Here is a 27,598-nt window from a genome sequence, read left to right as displayed (position 1 = left end):
CTCTTCCAGGAGCACCATTTTTAAATACATCGATGTTATCTCATGACTCCTCAGATTTGGGGTTTATGCCCCAAAAGCCTTGGGGTGTTTTTATCAGGTTTGGGAGGGAGGAAAGGCTCTGTGTGCCTCAGTTTCCCTCTTCCAGAAACACCAAATGTGCCTTAAACTCTCCAGTGGAGGATTGCTGTATCCTCCAAACAGTGGGAGAACACTCCCCAAAATCACATTTTTATATACATCAATGTTACCCCATGACTCCTCAAGTTGGGGACTTACACCCCCAAAAGCTTTGGGGTGTTTTTATCATATTTGGAGGGTTGAAGGGCTCTTTGTGCCTCAGTTTCCCTCCTCCAGCAGGACCCAGACGATGCTCCCAATAACCAAACATGCCTTAAACAGCCCCCTCTCCCCTTTGTCTCCATCAGTGGGGATTCCTATTTTCTCAAAACCCCACTTTTTAAATACATCAACGTTATCTCATGACTCCTCAGACTGGGGGTTTATGCCCCAAAAATCCCTGGGTTGTTTTTATCAGGTTTGGGAGGGGAAAGGCTCTTTGTGCCTCAGTTTCACTCCTCCAGCAGGACCCAGAGGATGCTCCCAATAAGCAAATCTGCCTTAAACAGCCCCCTCTCCCCTTTGTCTCTATCAGTGGAGACTCCCATTTTCTCAAAAACCCCACTTTTTAAATACATCAACGTTATCTCATGACTCCTCAAATTGGGAATTTATGCCCCTAAAATCCCTGGGGTGTTTTTGTCGTGTTTGGGAAGGGGAAGGCTCCGTGTGCCTCAGTTTCCCCTCGCAGCGGGATGCAGAGGATGCCGAGGATGCTCCCGGGGGATGCTGCGCTGCAGAGGCGCCTGTAACGGAGGGCCGGGGTGCGGGGAGAGGGGACACGGGGGTGTCCCCGTGGGGGTGGCGGTGGCTGCTGTCGCTTTAAAGGGGCAGCCTCGGCCCCAGCTGATGCGGCGGCTCCAATCAGCGGCCCCGCGGCTCTTGGCAGCAGGAGCCGCCGCCGCTCCGCATTCCTCCGGCTTCCGAAAAGGGGCGAACATGGCGATGGGCAGGATGAGGTGAAGAGGAGGAGAGGAAAACAAAAAGAAAAAAGAAAAAGAAAAGAAAGAAAAAGGAAAAAAAAAAAGAGGAGAGGCAAAAAAAGGAAAAGGAAATATAGGAGGAAAAAATAGGAAAAGAGGGACGGGGATGCAAGCGGCGCTGGCGCGGTGATTTCCTCCCCCCATCCTCCTCCTCCTCCTCCTCCTTCTCCAAAAGGCAGGAAAAAAAAAGAAGAAAAGCAGAAATAATCAGCCAAAAAAAAAGGGGGAGAAAAAGCCACCAACCCAGCAACCCACCCAACCCACCAATTCCTTGTTTTTTCATGGAGAGCACAAACCCCAGGCCAGCGGAGGAGGACCGGGACTCCTCAGCGCGGAGACCTTTGCATCAAAATGGTAGAGCCTGAACCCCCCTCTTTTCCCTTTTCTCCTCGCTTTTATTTTTCCCCTTTCCCTCCCTCTGCCTTCCCTCGCGCTCCCGGGGCTTTGCCGACTTCCCAAAGGCCTCGAAACTTGCCCGAATCCCGGCCAGGGCGGTGGAGGTGGATGCGGGAATGGGAAGGGGGGGTTGGATGGGGGATGCTGCATCCACGCGTGGGGGGGGACACGGGGGGCAGCCTCGTGTGTTTTGGGGGTACAAAGAGCTGCGCTGCCAACACCTCTGGGGGGTTGGCATGGGATTCCCCCCTTGGAATGTGTTGGGTTTGGTGAAAATGGCATTAAAAAGGCGTCCCTCCCCTCCCCCCAACCCTCCGCTTTGGGGTGGGTTGGGGGAGGATGGGAAGGTTTGGGGGGGATTTAGGGGGTGCAAAAGGGGCGTGCAGAGGGGTCTGGCCCCCCCCACCCCACCCCCCGAGGGGATGCCAGCCCATCTCAGCGCTCCCACTCGGGGCTCACCAGCAGGATTTGGGGGACACACACACTTTTGGGGCTCCCCGGCCTGACGATCCGCTGAGTGGGGGTGCAGGAGATGCCGCTTGCTCGGCCATTCCCGTTCCCATTCCCCGGATGACTCCATCATTTTGCCAATTCCTGCCCCCCCCCTCCCTGACTATGGCTGGATCCCGTGATGGGCCACCTTTTCCAAGGGGTCTGTGGGATATTGGGATCACCTGGAAGGCACAACATCCCACCCTACTGCGAGTCGGAAAAGGGATTTTCCATCCCTGCACTTCAAAAATAATAACGATAATAATAATAATAATAATAATCCCAACACCAGAGCCTGCAGCAGTGACCTATTTTATGGGCCGGTGGAGTTTTGGGGGGGTTAGTTGGAGTTGCAGAGGGCAGGCCTGAGCTGGGAGGATCGACGGGAAATCCCCTGGGATGTGCCGTGACCGCAGTTCCTGGTACCTGGTGCCTCCCCATCCCTAAAAGTGCAAGGCTGTGATTGCCCCAGCGCTGGCTCCGTGCCCTTCAGAACACCCCGGGAAGCATCCGAGAGGCTTTTTGGGAAGGGGAAGAAAGTGCAAGCTTGGAAAAATAAGGAAACGACGTTGGCTCAGCACAGGAGATGATGGACGGGATGGTGGGATGGGGCTCAGCACCCCCTGACTCCGATACTGGGGGTAAACCTATTGGGATTGGGGTTGTCACTGGGATTGGGATTGGGATTGGGATTGGGATTGGGTTCGTGCTGATCAGTCACACTCAGCCTGAGAAATTCCTGCTGGCATGAAATCAGCTGTGCTGGAACTGCCCCTGCATCCCTTCCCAGAGGAGATGCTGATGGACCAGGGGACACACCGGGGTGGTTTTGGGAGAGGTGAAGATGGAGTTGCCCAGAGCCCACTCAAGCAAATAGCCCTGTAAGGAACACAGGGGAAAGTTGGGAATTCAACCTTTTCTTCCCCACCCGGCCTCAGCAAGAACTGGAGGAAAATTTGCTTTACTGAGCAAAAATTCCTCCTTGGAAAGATAACCAGGGAATTATTTCTTTTCTTCTGGATCTGTGGTGAAATCTTGCTGGGTGCAAACCTTCCGGCTCTGACCACAGAGTTTCCTTGAGGATGCAGGTTGGGATAAGCACCGCTCCGGGGGTTTTGTCGGGGTCCCTTTTCCCACCCGGCTTGGCTCCGCGGCGGAGCTTTGTTCTCCCTGTGAGGAATTAACGGCGTGTTGGGTTGTTACCAGGCGAGATAAACGGCCTTGTATTGCTGTCTCCCGTCTGGAGGAGAGGCTTGTCACCCTCTCCACAAAAATAACCCGCTGCCGCCTCTGGATTCGGCTTCTTTGGAAAAGGGAGGGACAAGCGGGAGGTTGCCTGTGAGTTGATGAAATATTGCTTATTTTTAAGATGCAGATTTTTCTGCTGGAGGAAAAAGAGGGAGAAAAAGGAAAAAACCTTCTGTGAATGAACTGAATGTGTCAAAACATCAGAGGGTCTTTGAAGGTTTTGGGGGAATTGCTGCTTTTTCCTGTCCTTCTTCCATGCTCTGGCTGGAGGAGAAAACTGAAGGCTGTATTTAAGGCTTTATAGATGGGGATGTGTTGATGGCTGTGACAGAGGGCTCTGGGAAGAGTAAGGGATGAAGTTTGTAATTTGCTGCCACATTTGCCTGGCCCCAAAAATGGGGATACCCACATCCTCCACGTGGTTTGCATCCTGGATGTCCCCTGACATCCCACGGGCCCTGTAAGGCTGGAGGAGCAGGTACTGGTGGGGAGGATGAGCCGAGGGTCAGGCTCTGTGCTCCTGCTCCTAATTCTTCCTTCCTTATTTCCAGTGTTGTGTTGCTGGAGTGGTTTGTGCAGGGTTTGTGCAGGGATGGCCCTGTTGGGTTTCCCACATGGGAACACTGAGGACCTGTCCCCTCTTCAGCCAATCTCAGTGTTCAGCTGCCTCTCCTGAGGGTGAAACCTGGGATGGCTTTGGGTATGTGGAAAGAGTGGCCATAGCAGTGCAGATACAATGAGTAAAGGACTTAATGACAATAAATTATCTTTTTTTATTATTATTTTTATGATTCTGTGTTTTGTCTGGAGCCAGGGCCACTGATGCTCTGTCTGAGTCAAAGCTCTGCTCCCCGAGGTGCTGAATTTGCTGGAAAAATGTGATAAAAGCAAGGCATTTTAATGCATGTTCATAAAAAAATTTAAAATGTTGGACAGGAAGGATCTGTGTATCCAGATTCTTTGTCTGGGCAACTGAATCTAATGGAAGGTGTCTATGGTTGTGACAAGGGGGTTGGAATGAGATAATCCTTGAGGTCCCATCCAACCCAACCCATTCAATAGCTGGACCAGAGGAGCACATCTGATGCTTCCCAAAGAGACCCAGTTCAAGGCTGAGTTTAGGATGGAACTGGAGATAGAACCATTCCTGGGATTGGAGAGGCTTGGAGAGGATGCTCCAGGATGGAAAGCCCTGCCTGGGATGCTGGGAGAGGTTCAACTGTGAACCTCTTTGGCAATTTTATGGGCTGGGGGTGGGTTGGAAAACCCTGAGGTTGAAGGGTTTGCTGGGGGCTGGGTGTGAGGCAAACCTTGGAAGTGACATATTCCATCTCACTCTTGACCCACCTGGAAGGTCATGGTGACTTCCCCAGGGATGGGCACTGTGATGCTGGGAAAGGGGATGCTGCTGTGTGGTGCCCACCTCATTCAGTGGGTATCCACCCATCCCTCCATCCATCCATCCCCCCATCCATCCCCCCATCCATCCCCCCATCCATCCCCCCATCCATCCCCCCCCATCCATCCCCCCCCATCCATCCCCCCCCATCCATCCCCCCCCATCCATCCCCCCCATCCATCCATCCATCCATCCATCCATCCATCCATCCATCCATCCATCCATCCATCCCTCCCCCCATCCACCCACCCATCCACCCACCCATCCACCCACCCATCCACCCACCCATCCACCCACCCATCCATCCACCCATCCACCCACCCATCCACCCACCCATCCATCCACCCATCCATCCATCCATCCATCCATCCATCCATCCATCCATCCATCCATCCATCCATCCATCCATCCACCCATCCACCCACCCAATCCACCTTGTTTTCTGGGGATCTCACCCTCTCCCAGCCATTGCATGGCAGCCCCTGGCGGTGGGGCTGGCTCGGGGTTATGATGCCTTCAGGCTCTGCACAAGGGACACAGTGCCCACCCCTCTGCACCGTCCGTGCTCCTGGCACCAAATTTGGGGTTCCTGGGGAGGACCTCTGAGTCACAGGAGGCTCCAAGCACCGCCTGCCCTGCTGCATCCCTCGGTGGCAGTGGGACATCCGCAGGGGCCGGGGGGTGCTGCCCCTCCCCGACGTCCCCCCGGGCTGGGCAGCGCTCGGAGCCGGCCCCTGGCGCAGCCGCTTGGCCGCCAGCCCGGCTGGGGAGGTCAGCCCTGGGTTCTGTCCTCGTTTCCTCCCTCGATCTTTCCTCCGCTTGTTTTTCCCGGGCGGGGGAGGGAGGGGGACAGTGGCTTTGCGTGTCTGCGTGTCCCCGGGGCTCTTCCAGCCCGCAGTGACTCCACGGGAGGTCCCGCATCCCGCGGACAGGAGGGCAGCGTCCCCTCCCGCTGCCGTGCCAGGGTGGTGGCTCGGGGACATCTCCATCAGCCGGGTGTCACCCGCTGTGCCAGGCGCTGGCGGGGACCCCGCGGCCCTGCTGTCCTGTCTGTGTTTGCCGGGAGAATGCCAGCTCTGCCCAAATCCAACAGCATCCCTTTGGGCTTTAACTCCAGTCCTGGCTCCGGGCTTTGCGCAGCTCTGGAATTACCTGCAGAGCTTCTGTGCCACGTGGTGGGTCTGGCTGAGCTGCCCAAAGCAACCCGTTTGAACCCTCACTGAGGGCACAGGGACAGACAGATGGGTGCATCCAGCCCGGCTTTGATGCCTTTGCTTTTCCAAAGGGATTGGGATTTGTTCTGGGCTGGAAATAACGTGGTGTTGGTGAAGCCTCAGTGTTTTTGCAGCGGTGGCTGCGCTTGCACAGGGGATGGTGCTCAACTTGACATGTGTCAGGATGGACTCCCAGGGCTTGGCATTGCCTTGCTGTCACCCTTCGTGGAACAGAGGGGTGGTGTCCCCAATGCCATCACAGTGGTGGTCCCCCCAGTAGCAGTGTCACCTCATTGGACCAGTTTGGGATGGGGGGTGGTGGCAGAGTTGATCCATCCCTCCCTCCTTGGAAGTCTCATTGTGGCTTTGCATCTCTGTGCTCAAAAGAAAAGGAGAAAAACATCCAGAGAGGCTGGTGGGGTTTAAAAAAATTTTAAAATATGAAATAAATAACAAATTACCAAGCCATTAACCCTCTGTGGGCTGTGCTGTTGGGAAGCCAGTGCCCTCTCCCAAGGGAGTGAAGCCTTGTGTTCTCATCCCACCTCATCTCCTGCTCTCCCCACACTGTCAGCAGGAGAGAAAAACCTAAATGAACTTTCCCCCCATTTGCAGAGGTGTCCCCTTGGCTACAGGGAGACAGGTATGGGTGAAGGATTTGTCCCTGTTCCCTTGTGCCAAGGACAGTACTGGTGGGCCTGGTGCTGCTACCAACTTCCCAGGCTGCTCCTGAGCCAAAGCCTGTTAAGTGCTGGATACCATTAACAAAAAATTAAAACCAACCTAAAAGGAGGGGGAAAAAAAGGCCTGGGAAGCATCTGACTGTCTCACAGCTGGGTTAATGCTCTTCTTTGCTTGTGCAGAGGCTGGAGGGTGTTCTTTGGGATGTCTGACACCCTGGGATGGAAGAGGCTCTCTCTGGGAGAGACCCTCTTCCCTGTGTGTTTCCTCTTGCTGTAGCCAGAGAAAAATCACCCCTTTATGTGGTGTCACCACCATCCCGAGGGCTGTGGCCATCCGTGTTCTCTGCAGCTGGGATGGGACCATCCCTGGTGACTGCATGGTCCAGCTCTGGCAGCATCCCAGTGAATCCCAGTGAATCCCAGTGAATCCCAGTGGATCCTAGGGAATCCCAGGGAATCCCAGTGGATCCCAGTGAATCCCAGTGATCCCGGTGATCCCAGTGGATCCCAGGGAATCCCAGTGAATCCCAGTGATCCCGGTGATCCCAGTGATCCCAGCGATCCCACTGCCGGCCGGCGCCTCGCCAGGCGGGGCTGTGGCCGAGCTATTGTTTTCCCTTCCTGCTTGTTTTTCCGGACAACCCTCTCCTAATGAAATAAAAACACTCGGCGGTCGGAGGAGAAGCGAACAAACTCCACCCCCCGCACGGTCCGTGCCGAGGGCACCCACGGGAGAGATCCCCGGGGAGGGAGGCGACAGGAGAGCGGAGCAGTGAAGGTAGGGAGTGCTGGGATGTGGTTTCTCCCTCTGCCATGTCCCCATGAGTGGCCGTGGTCCAAAGATGGGTGGTTTGGCAGTGGGATGTGCACAGGCAGCGCTGCTGGTTGTGGGACGGCTCCGTCTTGGTGTATCCTGGTTTGGGGAGTCGTGGGAAGACACAAGAGTCACATTATCCTTAAAAAACCCTTCTGTGTGGCCTCAGAACTGTGGTTTCATCCAAAGGTCTGCAAAGCAGCGGGCAAATTGTAGGAGAGAGAGGATTAAAACCGAAAGCACCAGCGTTTGGGATTTCTAATGATATCCCTTTGTATCACTTGAATTAATCTGTAAAAATAGGTTTATTAACATTATTTCTTTAGCAAAAGTGGAGTTTTGGCATGAAATAGTTTCAGCCAAGCTCTTTCACCCTGAAGTGCAGCCTCATCCAAATTGAGAAAAGGACATGGGGTTTTTTGAGGATCAAGTGCTGACATGGTATTCAGCTCCTTATTAAAGCACTTTTCCTTAATGCAATTTAATGCTGAAGGTCAACAGTGAATGTTTTGGTGCTTGGAAATGATACAGAAAAGCAGATTGGTTTTATTTTTTCATGGGTGTTTTGAGGGTGAAAAATTTAAAGAAATCCTCAAATTTTGTGCTGGGTGGAAACTGGTTCATGGGCAGCTGGTGTTCCTGGGGTGAAGCAGGAGATTGTTGTCACCTAAATGTGCATTTTATGCCCCAAACCCCCTCAACCTGTGGTAATTCAGGAGAGTTACTTGTGGTCATCGATGCTCTGGTGATGAGGGCAATAGGCATGGAATAAAGAAGTAAATAAATAAATTTAAAAATAAATGACTGAATGAAAGGCTGGTGAAAGTCAGAGATGGTCTTCTGGGGGTTTGAGGATTTGAGAATTTAAATATATCCAGAGTGGCTGGACCTGTTGGTTCCTTGTGGAGGTTTGGAGCTGCAGGAGGACATTTAGGGATCTGGCTCTTAATCCCTGCTGAGAAATAGCATTTTTTCATAATACTTTGATTTAAATCCAGCAACAGGCACCTGTCAGGTGAGGTTGTCAGGTGCTGTTGGGGCTGTTTAGGAGACTGAGGCATGTGTGGGGATGTGAGTGGATATGGAGCTTGGGCTCCATCTCCTGTGTCAGGATTTTTGGTGGCTTTGCTGGAGAGAGTCTGCCCTGGTCCCACGAGCACCAGCATCTCCCTTGTCATCAAATTCCTATATTGGTCTTGTCCTGTCCTTGCATTCCCCACAACCAACTCCCATCCCTCTGTCCGAGCATCCTCCCCATCCTCTGGCTGCCCTCCTGCCCTCCTGGCCGTTTGGGGTTGGGGCTTTGGCAGCATCGCTTGGAAACACTTAAAATAGAGCTGGGTCAGGGCAGGGAGGGCTGGCTGGAGGCACCCTCAGGGTTGGGGAATTCATGAACATGCTGCTTTCTAATAATTTTTAGTTTGGGGTTTTTTTGTGCCAAGACCTTGCTCAGAGGCTGGTGGTGTGTGCTGGGGGCCTCTGGTTTTAGGGTCCACCCCAAATCCGGACTGGGGGTGGAGGTGGGATGGGTGACCTGCTCCTGTGTGTTCCTCCCGTTGTCATGGCACTGAACCCTCCAAGGTGGTGATGGTGGAAAAGAGAAAAAACTCTAATTTTTAAAAAATATAAATGCATTTTAAATAAAAGTATGTTTTAAAATGAATATATATATATATGTATGCACTTAAAATATTCGTGTTTTCCCCGCGGGCCAGCACTGCTTTAACCCTGCCATTAATCCCGATTAGTCAGGCGTCTCCGCTCCAGCGGAGCTGCAGCCACGGGAGCTGCCGGGGGGTTGTTTTAGGGCAAGTTGGGGGCTTTCTTGGGCTCTCACCCCGGCAGGCGCCTCTTGTCTTGGCTGGGGCTCTGCCTCTGGGCAAGCTCACGAACAGCATCTGAGAGCAATAAAGAGCAAAAGCCTCCCGCTGACAAGCCCGGGCTGAAGTCACCGGCGGGACGCGGCCAAGACACGCATTGTCCTCTCCGCTGCTGGGACTGATTAGAGCTGCCTGGCAAAGCCCGGCTCTGGGTGAGGGAGCAGCCCCTTCTGCCAAAAAACCTCGATCCAGAGGACAAAATAACCCACCAGCTTTTGTTCACCAGGCTGGGCTGTGTGGAGACAGCCCCAATTCTCCCTGTTTTGTACCCATTTTTCCCCATCCTCTGTGGGGTGAGGTGGATCCCAGGAGGAAAAATCTGAATTCGATTTCTCTCCTTCCTCTATGGGGTGAAATGGATCCCAGCAAGAAAAACCTGAACTCAATCTCTCCCCATTCTCTATGGGGTGAAATGGATCCCAGTAAGAAAAACCCTCAATGTCTCCCCATCCTCTATGGAGTGAGATGGACCCAGGAGGAAAAATCTCAATTTGATCTCTCCCCATCCTCTATGGGGTGAGATGGATCCCAGCAGGAAAAACCTGAATTCAATCTCTCCCCATCCTCTATGGGGTGAGATGGATCCCAGCAGGAAAAACCTGAATTCAGTCTCTCCCCATCCTCTGTGTAGTGAGATGGATCCCAGTAAGAAAAACCTGAATTCAATCTCTCCCCATCCTCTATGGAGTGAGATGGATCCCAGCAAGAAAAACCCTAGTTCAATCTCTCCCCATCCTCTATGGAGTGAGATGGATCCCAGCAGGAAAAACCTGAATTCAATCTCTCCCCATCCTCTATGGGGTGAGATGGATCCCAGCAGGAAAAACCTGAATTCAATCTCTCCCCATCCTCTATGGGGTGAGATGGATCCCAGCAGGAAAAACCTGAATTCAACCTCTTCCCATGCTCTATGGAGTGAGATGGATCCTAGCAGGAAAAACCTGAACTCGATCTCTCCCCATCCTCTATGGGATGAGATGGATCCTAGCAGGTAAAATCTGAATTCGATCTCTCCCCATCCTCTATAGGGTGAGATGGATCCCAGCAGGAAAAACCTGAATTCAATCTCTCCCCATCCTCTATGGGGTGAGATGGATCCCAGCAGGAAAAACCTGAATTCAGTCTCTCCCCATCCTCTGTGTAGTGAGATGGATCCCAGTAAGAAAAACCTGAATTCAATCTCTCCCCATCCTCTGTGGAGTGAGATGGATCCCAGTAAGAAAAACCTGAATTCAATCTCTCCCCATCCTCTATGGAGTGAGATAGATCCCAGCAGGAAAAGTCTGAATTTGATCTCTCCCCATCCTCTATGGGGTGAGATGGAACCCAGCAAGAAAAACCCTAATTCAATCTCTCCCCATCCTCTATGGAGTGAGATGGATCCCAGCAAGAAAAACCTGAATTCAATCCTTTTTTTTATTTTTTCCAGGAGAAAATCTGGCAAACAGCAAACTGCTCCTCTGAATTCTTGCTGTCTCTTTGGCATTCAATATTTATTATATCGTTATTTATTTTCTACATGTCTTGGGGGGGCTGAGCCATCCAAGATCTCATCAAAATGTCCTTGGCAGTCACGAGGCTCAGCAAAGGGGAGGGGGTGGATGGTTGTTCCAGCTGGGATGCAGCATTTTGTAACAAATACACACATGAAGTGTTTATATAGTTATGTATTTATATATTTTTATATATATGAACAGTTGATATATGTAAACACGGATGTACAGAGCATTAAAATATAAAATATATATCTAAATATATATAAAATATATATAATCCCCCCTCTTTCACTACCTCTTTGCCCCACTCCAGGCTGCAGAGCCAAGAACTTGGAGCAGAACTGGTTTTTTCCCTGGTTTCTCCAGGCTCTCCAGGTCTGTCAGGACCATGCAAAGCCAAAGTCCTCCTTGGTTGGACGGGTTGGTCATGGAGCAGAAATCCGGTAAAAATGAAAAATTTTGGCAGAGAGGGCAAAGGGATTTTTTACTTGTGGAGAAAACAGAGAAGAAAACACCCTTTTTAATTATTTAAACATTTTTGTCTGTGTGTGCTTTTGCCTTTGGCTCACAAAAAAAAATTAGAAGACAAACAAAAATGTGTCTTGCTGGAATTCATGTGTTGATCAAGAGCTGCCATTTGTCCCAGAAAAAGTGGGAGCTGAGAAACTCTTTTTTGGGGCAGGAGGTGCAGGATAAACCCAGCAAGCTGAACCCTCCATCTCTGTGACTGTTTTGCACCATGGCCTTGGTCACATCCCACAGTGGTGGGGAAAGAGGGTGTTAAAACATCCAGATCCATCTCCATCCATAAATTGGGTGTTCTGCACAGGAAGCAGAGGGAAAGGGAATATCTTTTAATACAGGACACGGTATTTAGAGCATGGGATATCCCTTGGATTTGGGATGTAGCTGGTAAAGCCATCCTGGGGCTCAGGTATGACCTGGAGAGGTGACAAAAATCCAGGAATAATCTGGAGTGTGCAAAATACATGTGGGCTCAATTAACTACCCAGCAAACACAGCCTGGGCAGGGTTGGCAGTCACAGCATTTCCCAGCCTGGGGAATGCTGCTCCATGACTTGAATTTTTCCAGGTGGTGCCTTTCCCCAGGGAATTGAAATGGGCATAAAAAAAGCACATAAATCATCCTGATGGATATTCGCAAATATCAGAGGATGTTGGGTTTGATGTAATTATCTGTAGAATGAGGGAGGTTGGAAATCCTCATTTCCTTTTATTTGGGGGATTAAATCTCAACTGGTGCCTAAAACTGGCTTCCAGCACGGGGCAAATTTCCCCCTGGGGTCTCCATCTGGTTCAGGAGGTCAAGGCATCCCCTTTCCTGTGTGACAGCTCTGTGTGAGTGTGGGCAGCTGAGCCAGGCTTTGGACCTCCCTGGTGGTGGAATAGCCATGGTGTCCCCTACCTGTGTTGAAGGGACACCAGTGGGTACTCATGGCCCTGGCCTGCCCTTTTGTTGGTGTTTCTTCTCCTTAGTTGAGTCTCCTGGACTCAAATTCTTGGTGGAACTTCTTTGTTGGTGTCTTCAAGCTAAGCCTGACCATAGAGCTTCTTGGTGTTCCAAAGCTGGGTCTGGTGGTGGAGCATTTTGGTTGGTATCTTGTAATTGAGGCTGGTGGTGGAGCATCTTGGTTGGCATCTCCAAGCTGTGTCTGATGATGGAGTTTCTTGATTGGCATTTCCAAGCTGGGACAGGTGGTGGAGCTTCTTGGTTGCCATCTCCAAGATGGGGCTGGTGGTGGAGTATTTTGATTGGCATATTTTAACTGGGGATTTGAATGGAGCATTTTGGTTGGCATCTTCAAGCTGGGGATGGGGATGGATTATCTTGGCATTTCCAAGCTGGGGCTGATGGTGGAGCATTTTGGTTGACATTTCCAAGCTGGGGATGGGGATGGGGATGGAGCATTTTGGTTGGCATCTTGTAACTGGGGATTAAGATGGAGCATTTTGGTTGCCATATAGCCAGGTGGGGGTTGGTCTCTTCTCCCAGGCACTCAGCAATAGGACAAGGGGGCATGATGGGCTCAAGCTCTGCCAGGGGAAATTGAAGTTGGAGATGAGAAAGAAATTCTTTGCAGAGAGAGTGCTCAGGGATTGGAATGGGCTGCCCAGAGAGGGGGTGGATTCCCCATCCCTGGAGGTTTTTCAGCTGAGCTTGGCCGTGGCACTGAGTGCCATGATCTGGTAAAGGGACTGGAGTTGGACCAAGGGTTGGACTTGATGATCTCAGAGGTCTTTTCCAACCCAGTTGATTCTATAGTTCTATGATTCTATCTTCAAGCGGGACTGGTGGTGGAGGATCTTTGTTGGCACCTCCAAGCTGGCACTGGTGGTGGAGCTTCTCATTTGGCATCTCTGGCTTGGGATGTGTGGCCAGGTATGGGTGGCACGGCTTGACAGGTGATTTTGGGGTGAAAGAGCCCTATTGAACGATTTTATTTCCTTCCTCCCCACAGCTGATAGTCGAAAAAACGACTGACTACCCTTCTGCCGAGTACTCCCTGGTGGAGGATGTAGCCCTCCACTTCACGTGTTTGATGGACAGACTGAACGAGCAGCGCCTCTTTCAGCCGGACCTGTGCGACGTGGACATCGTGCTGGTGCAGCACAAGAGCATCTTCCCGGCGCACAAGGGGGTCCTGGCAGCCTACAGCCAGTTCTTCCACTCCCTCTTCACCCAGAACAAGCAGCTGCAGCGTGTGGAGCTCTCCCTGGAGGCCCTCACCTCGCAGGGCCTCCAGCAGATCCTCAATTTCATCTACACCTCCAAGCTCCTGGTCAACTCCTGCAATGTGCAGGACGTGCTGAATGCGGCCGCCGTGCTGCAGATGAACAACATCGCGTCGTCCTGCCAGGACCTGCTGGACACGCGCTCACTCAGCCTGGCCACCGACATGGCCCTGCCCGCCGAGGGCTGTGCTGGGCCCCCACCCTACTACTGCGAGATCAAGCAGGAGGTGGACGCCCCCCATCCCAAAATCTACGCCCGGGAGGGCAACGACCCCTTCTCGGTGCGGGTGGAGGACGGGACGGGCGGGGGGACGCTCCCTGCCGGCCCCACCAAGCAATACTACAAGGAGGAGAAGGACGGCGGTGCCGGCGCTGTGTGTAAGATGGAAGGAGAGGAGTCTGAGGAGGACCTGGACAACCAGGGCTCGTACAACCGGGAGCAGATCATTGTGGAGGTGAACCTCAACAACCAGACCCTCAACGTCTCCAAGGGCACTGAGGGCAAGGCAGCCGCCAGCGAGGCGGCCGTGATGGGGCGGCCGGATGGGGATGGGCGTGACACGGAGGAGGATGGAGAGGAGGAGAATGAGGAAGGGGAGGAGGAAGAGGAAGAGGAGGAGGATGCGGAGGTGGGTGATGAGGAGGAGGAGGAGCGCAGCGAGGAGGAAGACCTGGAGGAGACGACGGAAGAAGAGGACGATGATGACGATGATGAAGACGCGTCAGAGATGAAAAGGGAAAAGGGTGGGCAGCCCCGTAGGGGCAGCCGGGCATCCAAAGCCTCCAAACCCACCATGGCAACCAGGTCCCAGGAGATGGCCAAGGTGGAAGAGGAGGAGGAGGAGGAGGAAGAAGGCCAGAGAGGGAGGAAGAGGAAAAAGGAACAGGATGGTTTGGGGCAGAAGGTGAAGCTGGAGGAGAAGCAGCATTATCCTTGCAAGAAGTGCCCGCGGATCTTCAACAACCGCTGGTACCTGGAGAAGCACATGAACGTCACACACAGCCGGATGCAGATCTGTGACAAGTGCGGGAAGCGCTTCCTGCTGGAGAGTGAGCTGCTCCTGCACCACCAGACCGACTGCGAGAAGAACATCCAGGTGAGCCACCCATCCGTCCAGGGCATGGACATCCCACCGGGGATGGACATCCCACCAACGGGGAAAATATCCTGCCGAGGGGTGGAGCAACCCCCTGGGGATGGGCATCCCACCAAGGGGAAGTATCTTACCGAAGGGTGGAGCTTCCCAGTAGGGTTGGACACCCCACCAAGGGGGAAATATTTTACTAAGATGTGGAGCATCCCAATAGGGTTGGACATCCCACCAAGGGAAAAGAACATCCAGGTGAGCCACCTATCCATCCAGGGCGTGGACATCCCACTGGGGATGGACATCCCACCAGTGGGGAAAATATCCTGCCAAGTGGTGAAGCAACCCACTGGGGATGGACATCCCCACCAAGGGGGAAGTCCCTTACCAAAAGGTGGAGCTTCCCAGTAGGGTTGGACACCCCACCAAGGGGGAAATATTTTACTAAGATGTGGAGCATCCCAGTAGGGTTGGACATCCCATCAAGGGAAAAGAACATCCAGGTGAGCCACCCATCCGTCCAGGGTATGAACATCCCACCAATGGGGAAAATATCCTGCCAAGGGGTGGAGCAACCCACTGGGGATGGGCATCCCACCAAGGGGAAGTATCTTACCGAAGGGTGGAGCTTCCCAGTCGGGTTGGACATCCCACCAAGGGGAAATATCTTACCAAAGGTGGAGCTTCCCAGTCGGGTTGGACATCCCACCAAGGGGGAAATACTCTGCTAAGAGGTGGAGCTTCCCAGTAGGGTTGGACATCTCACCAAATGGAAAGTATCCCACCAAAGGGTGGAGCATCCCACTAGGGCTGAACATCCCACCAAGGGGGAAATATCCCACCAAAGGGTAGAGCATCCCATTAGGGATGGATGTTCCACCAAGGTAGGGACATCCCACTGAAGGAGGAGCATCCCACTATGATGGGACATTCTGGTGGGAGAGGGACACCCCAAACACTATGAAGGTCATCCCACCCAGCTACACTGTGGGATGGGCTCTTGCTCAGATAATCCTGATGTTGTCATTGGCACGTGGGAGATGTGAAGGAAATTTCCTTCACCCATGACTTGCATTCAGGCTCAGGAGGGTCCCACAGTGCCATGGCATTTGTGTTGGGTCACTGTGGCTTCTCCTTGGCTGGTTGGGTGGAAAGATGGAGTTAATTTTTGAGGAGTAATTTTTCTTTTGAGTCAGTTCAGTTAATCTGGATGAAACATTGTGAGCCCCTGACGGAAATGCACTCCAGCCATTCCCACCCAGCCTGAACCCAGTTTAGCTTCATTTGAAGATTTGCTGACAGGAGTTAAAATGGTTTTAATCTGCCTTTTGTGCTTTTTTGTGTGTGAATTAACAAATTTCTGAAAGCATTTGACAGCCATGAGTGATTCAGGCTCGCTGTGTCCTTCCCCTGTGCTGTGTGTTTCAAACTGACTCTGTTAAATCAGTGCAATTTTGGGGGTGAAGGGAGACACCCCATCAGAACAGCAAGTGTGTGTATTCCTGAAGATCCCATCAACCCGTCTCCTAATCCACAATGAGCTGTTTTCCACGCTTTTGATGATACTAATTAAAAATATCCCAGTCTCTGGAGGGCTTCACCCATCATCCTTCCAGCCTGTGACCAGATTTTCAATCATCTCCTCACTGAAAGTAACACAACCCAAATGTTCCTGGAGTTCTTGGCCAGTGGCATCCCAAATAAAATAGGGAATGAGGCAGATTTTGGCACCAAGGTGTGCAGGGAACACAAAGGCAGGAACAGTCTCTGCACTGACCCTCTGCTGGATATTTCTGACAAATGAACACCTGACAAATGAACATTCCTGACAAATGAAGGTGCTTCTTCTGGGTGGTTTTTCCCAGAATGGATGAGTGGAGCTCCAGCACCTCAGTGGTGGTGGCTGTTTCAGAGCCTTTCATAAAGCCTGGACAATTAAAAAGCAGTTTTTCCAGGAGGTTTCTTCAGCCTCCTCTGCTTTCCAGGTGGATCACATGAGGCTGACACCTCATTGCTTTTTTTTCCTCCCTCTTTTAATGCCTTTTCCAAGTCATTTCTGAATAGGATGAGCCACAACTGCCCGTGCAGTGACCTCCTTCTGTGGGAAAAGGGATCATTATCTCTCACTTAATTGAGCATTTTTAATTTGACAAGTAGGCAAATTCACTCGGTTTGCTCTGATAATATTGAATGACTTTATCAATATGGTGTGGAATTACGTCTGGATGGAAAAGGGATTTTTTCAACTCTATACATGTCTTTATTCCCTCTTTTTTAACCAGATCCATAAAGGAACCATCCCTCTTATCCCAGTGGGCTCTGCTGCTTTCTTTCCCTGTTTTGTCCCCAGATTTCACCCATAATGCTTTAGGCTTTAGGCCTCATCCTGCTCCCTGTGATCATTTCCCATCTCCAGAACGTGCATCCTTCCACCACCACCTGAAAAGTGATTCATCCTTTGCTTTATTGGCTTGTGCCTCAAACTCTTTTTTTTTTTTTTGGCTTTCCTCTTAACCTGCAAGAATTTATATTCTCATTTTTCCCCCCCGTTTGGTCATTACTTCCACATTTTTGAGTGATGATTTTCTGCAGCAACTGAGGACACAGAGCTCAGCCCTCCAGGGTGTTTGGTCCCAGCCTGAGGTTTTTCCTACCTCTGCTTCTTTCCCTCTACCTTTCATTTTAAAATTCCCCTGCAGCCTTTTTCATATCAAGTGGAGAAAATGGATTTTGATGTGCCTTTGATACCAGGCTCTAGTCCTGAATTTGCCCTGAAATAGCTCTTAAAGCAGAGATAAACCTGGAATCCATGGAAATGCATACTCGGGAAGAGTCAAACTCAGAGGATTACTCCTGTTGACATTTGAGCACAGCAAGATGAAGATGATGAAGGTTGGGAATGGCTTTGGGACCCTAATTTTGCCTCTTGGGCACCTAAATATAAATCTATATGGAGAGATACTGTGACTGGTGTATTTTCCACAGCAAAATTTGGTTGAATTCCATCAACAAGCACTTGTTCCTCTGGGTAGTGGGGGAAGGTGGAGCAATCCCTCCCTGGGCTCACTGGTACTGCCCAGACCTCTTGTTCTGAGGTGCCTCCAAGGCTTGAATTATCTTATCTGTGAGGAGAAGGGATGGTTTTACCCCTGCTGACCAAGAAGGAGATGAGCTGTGGAGAGATGGAGGGGAAAGATGGAGGAAAGAGAGACCCTTGGCTCCTGGCAGGGTCCTGGCCTGCCATCCCTGCACTCCAGAAATGGTTTCCTGTGTGGACATCAGTGTTTGCCTGAGCACTGACCTGCCCTCACACGCTCCAAACAGATCTCACTCCAAAGCTGGAGCTTTTCCTGGGAACTCCCAGAGAAACATTGAACTTGTTGGAGCTGAAGCAAATCCCCAGCAGAACTTCCTGGGAAAGACCTTACACACCATGTTGTTCTTGTGCTGATGGACTGGTTTTTTGGGTCCATTTTGGTCCCTTTGGATATCACAGAAACATAGATATGTTTGGAAAACTCCTTTGGTGGTGAACTATCCATTGTATCTGCTGAAGAATGAGTTGTGCTGCCCTGGCTTGAGATTCCCCCTGTTTCTCTGTTCTTTGTAGCCTTCCAATGCACAGAGGGTTGGGATTATTTTACATGATGGTTTCATTCAGGAATAAAATTCCAGCTGGGAACAGGGTCTTGGTGCATGAGCTGCTGTTTCTGCAATTCCTAACACAGCCATTGATGGAAATGCCACATCCTTCTTTGGAAGGTCATTGTCCCTTCCTCATCCCAGAGGCAGAAACTTGAGGTTTGGAGGTTTTGAAGTGACAGGATGTGTATCAGACTTGCTGGTCATTATGATTTTTTATATCTTAGCTGTAGGTATCATAGTGATGTTCCCTTTTCATGGATGAAGGTGATTGCTGGTGGTGTTTGGGCACGTTCCCCTCCTTCCCTCACCATCCCCTCTCCCCTTGCAGTGCGTGACGTGTGGGAAGGGGTTCAAGAAGCTCTGGTCTCTCCATGAGCACAACAAGATTGTCCATGGCTATGCAGAGAAGAAGTTTTCCTGTGAGATCTGCGAGAAGAAGTTCTACACCATGGCCCACGTGCGCAAACACATGGTTGGTGAGTGCAGGAGGCACTGGTGCCATGGGAATACTTCACTGGGGTCTTCATCCGTCACTTTGGTACTGAAAGCTGGTTATTTAGAGCTGGACTTAACTCCTGTGGCAGCTTTCTCACATCAGCACCTCAAAAATTGGGCTGGTATTTAATATTGAACCAGTGTCTGCTCAGTGCTGGGTTTGGAGTAATGTGGTGCTGGGGAACCCATTTGTTTTGTTTAACCAGAAAAACTGGACCTCAGAAGTGACCAAAAGAGGGTTTGAAGTGTAACCATCCTTCTCCTGTAAAATAGGACCAGATCACACCAGTGCTGGGCTTTGAAAAGCAAATTGCACCTGGCAATGGTGGTTGGGTCTCTGGGCCTTACAGGCAACAAAGAGATCCAAAAAAAAAAAAAAAAGGAGGGGTTTGACAGGAAATGGGAAGTGCTTGAAATGTTGAGGCTGTGCATCTTCCCAAGATGGCTTTGGGTTTGCTGGCGTTGGGCACTGGCATTGGGAGTGACAGATGGGACATGGGAGATGGATGCTGGAGGTGTTGAGAGAGGGAAGCTGGAGATGTGGGGAGAGGGATGCTGGGGGTGTGGGGAGAGGGATGCTGGGGGTGTGGGGAGAGGGATGCTGGGGGTGTGGGAAGAGGGAAGGTGGAGGTGTGGGGAGAGGGATGCTGGGGGTGTGGGAAGAGGGAAGCTGGAGGTCTGGGGAGAGGGATGCTGGGGGTGTGGGGAGAGAGAAGCTGGAGGTGTGGGGAGACGGATGCTGGAGGTTGGAGAGAGGGATGCTGGGGGTGTGGGGAGAGGGATGCTGGGGGTGTGGGGAGAGGGATGCTGGAGGTGTGGGGAGAGAAGCTGGAGGTGTGGGGAGAGGGATGCTGGAGGTGTGGGGAGAGGGAAGCTGGAGATGTGAAGAGAGGGATGCTGGTTGGGGAGAGGGATGCTGGAGGTGTGGAGAGAGGGATGCTGGAGGTTGGAGAGAGGGATGCTGGAGGTGTGGGGACCTGACCCTGCCCCTCTGCCCCTCAGCACACACCAAGGACATGCCCTTCACCTGCGAGACCTGTGGGAAGTCCTTCAAGCGCAGCATGTCCCTCAAGGTCCATTCACTCCAGCACTCCGGGGAAAAGCCTTTTAAATGCGAGGTAAGTCCTGGCTGGGGCTTCATCCCCATCCTCTCAAATGAGGACAAAAACACTGACTGGGGAAAGATCTTCCACTTCTTGAGGCTGCCCCAATGCTTTGTGCCAGTGCAGCTGTAGGGATGCTCCTACTCTGTTCCAAACTTTGGATCCCCTCCTGGTTTGAGGGTCCAACCAACCTTATGATGAAATTTGTTCAGTGCAAAGATCTGTCCCTCCTGTGCCTGGACCTCACATCCCACCCCAAGTCCATCCAGTCCTGAAAAGCCATTTTGGCCAGCAGGCCCAGGGCAGTGACCCTTCCCCTGGACTCTGCCTTGAGGAGGCCACACCTTGAGTGTTGTATTCAGTTCTGGGTCCCTCAGGTCAGGAAAGATCTTGAGGGGCTGGAGCGGGGCCAGAGAAGAGCAACAAGGTTGGAGAAGGAACTGGAGCACAAGTGCTGTGGGGAGAGGCTGAGGGAGCTGGGGGTGTTCAGCCTGGAGAAGAGGAGGCTCAGAGGTGACCTCAGCACTGTCTGGAACTGCCTGAAGGGAAGTTGTGGCCAGGTGGGGGTTGGTCTCTTCTCCCAGGCACTCAGCAATAGGACAAGGGGGCACGATGGGCTCAAGCTCTGCCAGGGGAAATTGAAGTTGGAGATCAGAAAAAAATTCTTTGCAGAGAGAGTGCTCAGGGATTGGAATGGGCTGCCCAGAGAGGGGGTGGATTCCCCATCCCTGGAGGTTTTTCAGCTGAGCTTGGCTGTGGCACTGAGTGCCATGATCTGGTAAAGGGACTGGAGTTGGACCAAGGGTTGGACTTGATGATCTCGGAGGTCTTTTCCAACCCAAACGATTCTATGATTTGGGTTCTTTCTTGGGGGAAGAGATTTCTTCACTGCTGGTGACTTGGGGAGAATGGGGGGTGTTCTGGGTGCTCATCAACAACTCATGCCCATCTCAACCCCTCAGAACTGCAACGAGCGCTTCCAGTACAAGTACCAGCTGCGCTCCCACATGAGCATCCACATCGGCCACAAGCAGTTCATGTGCCAGTGGTGTGGCAAGGACTTCAACATGAAGCAGTACTTCGACGAGCACATGAAGACACACACAGGTAACAGCCCCAAATCCCTGCAGTCGGGAGCTCTGGGAAAAGAGTGGTGGGATGGGTGTAGCACCTTTGTGTGGATGGCAGGTTGACCCAAGTGTCAGGTCCTGCCCTTTGGCCACAACAACCCCCTGCAGCTCTCCAGGCTGGGGACTGAGTGGCTGGAGAGTGGGCAGGCAGAATGGGACATGAGGGTACTGATTGACAGCAGCTGAACATGAGTAGCATGTGCCCAGGTGGGCAAGAAGGCCAGTGGCATCCTGGTCTGGATCAGGAATAGTGTGGCAGCAGGATCAGGGCAGGGACTCCTCCCCTGTACTTGGCACCAGTGAGACCACACCTCGAGTGCTGTGTCCAGTTCTGGGCCCCTCAGATTAGGAAAGATATTGAGGTGCTGGAGCAGGTCCAGGGAAGGGCAGTGAGGCTGGAGAAGGGACTGGAGCACAAGTGCTGTGGGGAGAGGCTGAGGGAGCTGGGGATGTTTAGCCTGGAGAGGAGGAGGCTTAGGGGAGACCTTGTCACTCTACAGTTCCCTGTCAGGGGATTGAAGCCAGGTTGGGTTTGGTCTCTTCTGCCAGACAACCAGCAGTAGGACAAGAGGGCAGAGTCCTAAGCTGCACCAGGGGAGGTGTAGGTTGGATGTTAGGAAGAAGTTCTTCATAGGGAGAGTGATGGGGCATTGGAATGGGCTGCCCAGGGAGGTGGTGGATTCACCGTCCCTGGAGGTGTTTAAGGAAAGACTGGATGCGGCACTGAGTGCCATGGTCTGGTTGACAAGGTGATGTTGGGTCACAGATTGGAGTCAGTGATCTCAGAGGTCTTTTCCAACCTGGTTGACTGTGTGATTCTGTGGTGGGGTTTCGGGGGGCACAGCTTCTCACCCATTTCTCCCACCCCCAGGTGAGAAGCCCTACATCTGTGAGATCTGTGGCAAGAGCTTCACCAGCCGCCCCAACATGAAGCGGCACCGCCGGACCCACACGGGGGAGAAGCCGTACCCCTGCGACGTGTGCGGGCAGCGCTTCCGCTTCTCCAACATGCTCAAAGCCCACAAGGAGAAGTGTTTCCGCGTCAGCAACCCCATGGCCTCGGACACGGCTGTCCCCCAACCTGCCACCAGCCCTGCCCCGCTGCCCCCCGGCCCCGGCGTGTCCCCCCTGCCCCTGCCACTGCTCCACCCTCTGCCACAGACCCTCCCTCCTCCTCCTCACCTACCACCACCCCCTCCCCTGTTCCCCGCGGGGAGGATAAATTCCAACAACAACTAGGTGCCCCCCACCTCGCCTGCACGGACTGTTCTGCCCTTGGGGAACGCCTCCCCTGGGCAGACAAGGCTTTGCTTGCTCTCCACCCCCCCTTTCCTCCTCGTTTTGGGGTTGTTTTGGGGTTTTATGCCTTTTTCTCACGAGTCATTCTCCGCAGAGAGGGGGAGCAGGAGGAGGCCCCTCCAGAGGAGTGTGGGTGTTGGGGGGGGACAGCTGTCCGTCTGTAAGGGTGTAAGGAAAAGGTGTCACTCTCATTTCATCTCCAGCTCCATCTTCATGCTGGGATGCTGGTGGTGCTGGGAGGAGCAGGATGCTGAGATATCCAGGGTGGAGCGAGTTGCTGCATCGGGATTTCTCGTCCAGAATCTAGTTAGTGGTGCTTGAATCCCTGTACTGTAAAGCTGGTCTTTCAATTCAGGCTCTTTTCCCACAAGGCTGAGAGGTGGGCACCACAGAGGAGCCCTGATGGCCCTGTCAGGTGGGTGGGTAAGCAGATGTCCCCGTTGGAAAGCCATCAGCAGACTCTCCTTAGCAGCCCTCGCCACGTCTTCCTTCCCTGTGCCAGATTTTCCTCCTCCATAGGCAAAAGCACAAACACCCACGTTGCATCTTGAGGCATCTGCAGGTCACTGGTGGTTCATTTTTGGGGTGCCCTAAGTGTGCCTGGCTCTGGTGTGCCCTCTCTGCAGGAGCTGGGCTCCTGGGGATGCTCTGGAGTTGGTGAGCTGTCCCTGGGAGGGCTCAGATGGCTTTGGGACCGCTGGGAGGGTGGCCTGGGACAGAGGAGCAGGACATTGCCATTCCTTGGCAAGAACTGGCCCAAAATAGTGCCTTAACAATTTGAATAAACCCTGAATGGTGGGTGAGCTCCAGGTTGGGTCCCACTGAAGGGTTTGGAGCTAAAGCAAGACAGCCTGGTGACAATGTCCCATCCTCCAGCTTGCTGCCTGCACTGCTCTCCTAAGATTCTCCTCTCTTTGTGGGTTTGGCATCTGCTGCCCTACCCTGGTTTGGGGGGACCAGAGGGGACCAGTGAGCACTGTGGTTGTTTTGGTGATACCCTGCAGTGCTTGTTGAAGTTGAGCTGGTGTTTGGTTTCACTTAGGAATAATATGCCTGGCTCGATGCTGTTGGAGTAGAGGAAGGCTTTGCTGTCACCTCTTTGTTGGACACTGAGGTCCCAGCTGGGTTTCTCATCGCTTTGCTCTGCTCCAGAGTGTTGTGCATTGGCCTTACCATGGTTGTGTGGTCTCCTTGCCTGGGCAAGTGTCCCCTTTGGGGTCAGAGAGCATCCAGCACAGGCAGAGAGCTGGGGTGTGTTGGGATCACATATGGACATGAGTCAGGTCATGGAGGAGGTGGTAAGCAGAGCTTTTGGTAGACAGGAAGGAAGAGAGGTCACTGAGTGGGCTGCAGGAGCCCTTTTTTGTTTGCACGTTGTTCTGGGTGATAGCAGAGTGCTGGGGACAGTGGAGCCACACTGGGCTCTGTGAAAAGCCTTGGTGCTTCACCTCCTGGACCAAATCAGCAAAGCACTTGGGCAGGGTTGAGGCTGCCCCTGCAGAGATGGGAGGATTCATCCACCTCTCAGGGGCTTTGCTAACCAGGGACATTCAGGAGCCTGACAGGGACAGGACAGGGGAGCATCTGCTCTTTTCCTGGGTACTTTTTGAGGTGACAGGTCAGGTGAGTGCTGTCCCCTTGTGCTGCCATGCCTGGTGTCTCGGGAATGCTGGCTGCTCTTGTGGATGTTGGCATTTTGGAGCAACAAATTGCTTTTGATGCCCATGTTGGCTGGGATCCCATGGAGCCCCAGCATCTCACTCAGTACCAGTGAGCTCACCCCCATCTCCCCCTGCTTTGAGCAAAAGGAGGTTGCTATGGCAGAGCTGCCTTGCCATATCCACCTTCTCAGGTGGGTACCAGAGGCTTCCCTGCTGTTCTCCATGGCCCTGGGGCTCTTTGGGATGGTGCAAAGCCTTCTCAAACACAGAGCCATGAGGGATGAGGACACTCAGCTCTTGGGACTGTTGGCTTTTTGAAGGGACCATGACCCAGACTGGAAGATGATTACTTTAGAGAAGCATTCAGTGATACATGTGGAGGTGTTGGAGTGGTCCATGCTGACTTCTCTGCTGCCTTCCTGATGCCCCTCAGGCTCCCCTATGCTTCTTTCCCCTCTTGCTCAGCCTTGAGATAGGATGGGAGCACTGTGCCCTGAGGGCTTGTGTGGTCTTCTGTGATGGAGCCCATCAGCCTGCCTGGCTGGTAGACTTCTCCCCCACCAAATAAACACCCAGGCCAACAACTACTCCCCTTTACCACTCACTTGGAGGTGGCTTTCCCTGTTCCTGTCCCAGTTCATTCTCTCCCAGTGGGGACCTGCCCCCCTTGGACATCTCTGTGAGATGAGAGCACTTCACTGAGGGTAGAAGGCCCGTGGAAAGCCCAGTGACTGATCCCAGCCACGTCTGATCCCCTTCGAGAGCCACTTGGAGACGTCGAGATGTGACCATGCACACAGCACTTTGGAGAACCAGATCCCTGCTGCTCCCTCCCCTCTCCAAGGCCTGGGTGGTTCCCAGGAGTCCTACAAGGCCTCCGAGCCCTTTTGCCTACACCCTTACTCAGCCCCAGTGTGTCTCCATGTCTGGTTTTCATTAGAGCTTAGACGAGTCACTCCCGCAGTGCCTCGTCCCTCCTGGATCCATCCTGGATCCATCCCGTTGCACCCATTGCAGTTGGATGGGGCAGGAGGTGGGGGAATCAGGTCCGTTGTTTTCAAGCTTTTTATGTTTTACTTTGTTTTTAATCTTTTTTTTTTTGTTCATTTTTAACTCTTGCACCTTAATCTCTCACGCCCCTCCTCCGACAGACCATGAGGGTGGAGAGGGGCTGGATTTCCATGACACAGTTCACGGAGACGCCGCGACTCAACGTTCAGCCAACAGCTCCTCCCACGTACCCAAACCCCAGACCTGTCTGGGTTGGGATTTCCCCCCCACCCTTCAGCTTCTTTTGAACTTTGGGGAGGGAGGGAGGGAGTCCCATAGGGAGGATCATTTTTTTGGTTTATGTATCCCAGGAGCCTGGTAGCACAGACCAGTTGGCCTCATCCACCCATGAGGCACAGCTGGCCCTACGGACCACAGCCATAACCCCGGCGCAGTGGAAGGGGTGGATGGATGGATGGATGGATGGACGGACAGATGGACAGACGGCGGGTGGGAATGGCTGTGACAGTGCAATAGAGATGAGCATCCGCTGCTAGACAACTCCACTGAGTGAACTCTTGGTCGAGAGGGAAGGACGGACAGATGGACAGACAGACGCCCTTTGTTCACACGGACGGCGAGAGCTTCCCCATGTGCAGCCCCGCCCAGCGACACGGAACCACGGCACGGGAGCTGGGGCCAACTTGGAAAGGAAGGAAATAATATGAAAAAAAAAAAGAAAAAAAAGGAGGAAGAAAAAAAATAATAGTAATAAGAACAACCTCAGTAGCATGGAACTTGAAGGAAACAGATGAAACCCCAAGCACTTGCCTCCAGACGAGTTGCTCATGCCTGGTGTTTGGCTCTGCATTATTTTACGGCGTTCGGTATCGGTCGCCCAGACATGCCAAGTTAAGAGTGTATTGGTGGCTCTACTAGTGTGAACAAACTAAATGAAGCACTTTATTCTGTATAGATAAGGGAAGGTGGGGAGGGGAGGGGAAGCCCGGATGCTTTTCGGAAGCGTCTTAAGTAATGATCTAGGAAATGTATTATTATTATTATTATTACTTTTTTTTTTATGACCATGTGTAATCAATATATGTTTATCTTTAACTCCAAGTACAGCAGTTACTCTCTTTGGGATGGTGTGAGGAGGGGGAGGCTGAGATGGTTGGATTAGTCCATCACCATTGGGCCAACTGAGGCAAGTCGTTGTCTACCGCAGGAACGGGCGAGTCTTGCTTCATTGAGTGCCCCATTGGCCAATGTCCAGCAGGTCCCAAGAGGTTCATCAAAGCCACCTTCCAGGGCACAGCTCACAGTCAGCCATCCCCATCCCGAGCCATCTTCTGCCTGGGGGTGCTGGGGCTGCTCTCTGGGCACCCACGAGCACGACGAGTCACGGTAGGGTGGGCTGGTTTGGGTTGTCCCTCAAGGCCACGTCCTTGGCCATGCTTTGAAACCTGATTCTGGCTTCTCACCAAGGCACCTCAGGGCTTGCTGAGCTCTGAAGTTGGTGAGAGGCCAGAACTGGGCCTTCCCACTGCGTTCTCCCAGTCTGGAAGTGTTATGACTGTTACCAAAGAGGTTGCAAGTGGAAGGACTGAATCAATAAACGATTTGTCTTTTATAAAAGAAAACCTAAAGCTCCACCACTTTCTTTGTTACCTTAATTTTGCTTTGCATTTTTCTTTTTTATTTTTTCCTTTCTTTTAAAAGCCTTTTTTTCAGGCAATTGTGTGAGGAGTCAAAGACAGGCAGGATGGGCTTCCTGTGGAATGCTGACCACAGCCACTGCTTCACATCTGTAGACTCTGTGTTGGGTTTGGTGGGAGGTGTGTGTGTGTTGTGTGTGTGTGTGAGACAACTGGACTGTTGTGGGGCCAACAAAAAGTAGCTTTTCAGGGAAGGGTGATGAGGGGATGGTGGAAGGGATTCAGTGCTTCCAGCCCTTGGGGTGTTAGTGGCTCCATGAGGGTTGTGTGAACTGGGAGCTGGGACTCTCTGAGCTCCTCTGTTGGCAGTGGAGAAACCAAGGAGCCCATCCAAAAGAACCCACGGCCTTTATTAGTTTAAATTGGAGTGGTGGGAACCTCACCAGCAACATGTATTGGGAAACTAATGGAAGAAGAGATGATTTTACCTCATTCTTTGGATGTACCTACTGCTTTGCTGCTGGAGAAGATACCTGTAGGGGACCTGTGCCACTGGAGCTGTTGCATCTGAGCCTGGAAGACACTGGAGAGAATCAGAGAATTGATTGGGTTGGAAAGGACCTCCGAGATCATCAAGTCCAACCCAACTCCAGTTGAGGAGTGATACTTCTCTGGGCATTCACAGTGACATTCCTTGTCTGTTACTGTCTTTGGACTGATGGATGCAGCCTCTTGGAGGGGTGAAGGAACATCTCCAGATCAGACTTTTGCTTGGTGATGTCCAACTTTTCCTCATTCTTTGGGCCAGCACTGGTTTGCACTCGCTGAGATTTGGCCCTTGTTGCTCGAGGAATGGGATATTTCAAGCTCTTCTGGGCCCTTTTATACAACAGCTATTTTTCCTTTGATGGTTTCCTGCCCTGTGCCAGCATCTCCACAGCTTTAAAATGGATGTTGACCACATGGGAGCACCAAGCTCCCATTACCCATATTCCCAATGGAGAGTTGTGAGGTGAACAATCAAGGATGGGGACCAGTTTTTTTGGAACTTCT

General features: G+C 52.3%; 1 protein-coding gene across 1 annotated transcript; it reads left to right on the top strand.

Moving 5' to 3' along the window:
* Positions 1-1,013: 1,013 nt before the first annotated feature.
* Positions 1,014-26,522, top strand: ZBTB47 (zinc finger and BTB domain containing 47). The gene is made up of 6 exons (XM_071560251.1): positions 1,014-1,454; positions 13,203-14,573; positions 18,538-18,685; positions 19,707-19,822; positions 20,770-20,914; positions 21,809-26,522. Exons 1-6 carry the CDS (start codon positions 1,452-1,454, stop codon positions 22,174-22,176), a joined length of 2,151 nt encoding a protein of 716 aa, XP_071416352.1. The 5' UTR covers positions 1,014-1,451; the 3' UTR covers positions 22,177-26,522.
* Positions 26,523-27,598: the final 1,076 nt, after the last annotated feature.

The sequence above is a fragment of the Pithys albifrons genome, chromosome 7 (assembly GCF_047495875.1).
Source record: "Pithys albifrons albifrons isolate INPA30051 chromosome 7, PitAlb_v1, whole genome shotgun sequence".
NCBI classification, from domain to species: domain Eukaryota; kingdom Metazoa; phylum Chordata; class Aves; order Passeriformes; family Thamnophilidae; genus Pithys; species Pithys albifrons.
Note: the sequence above shows the minus strand (reverse complement) of the source record. Positions and strands in the feature narration are given on the sequence as shown.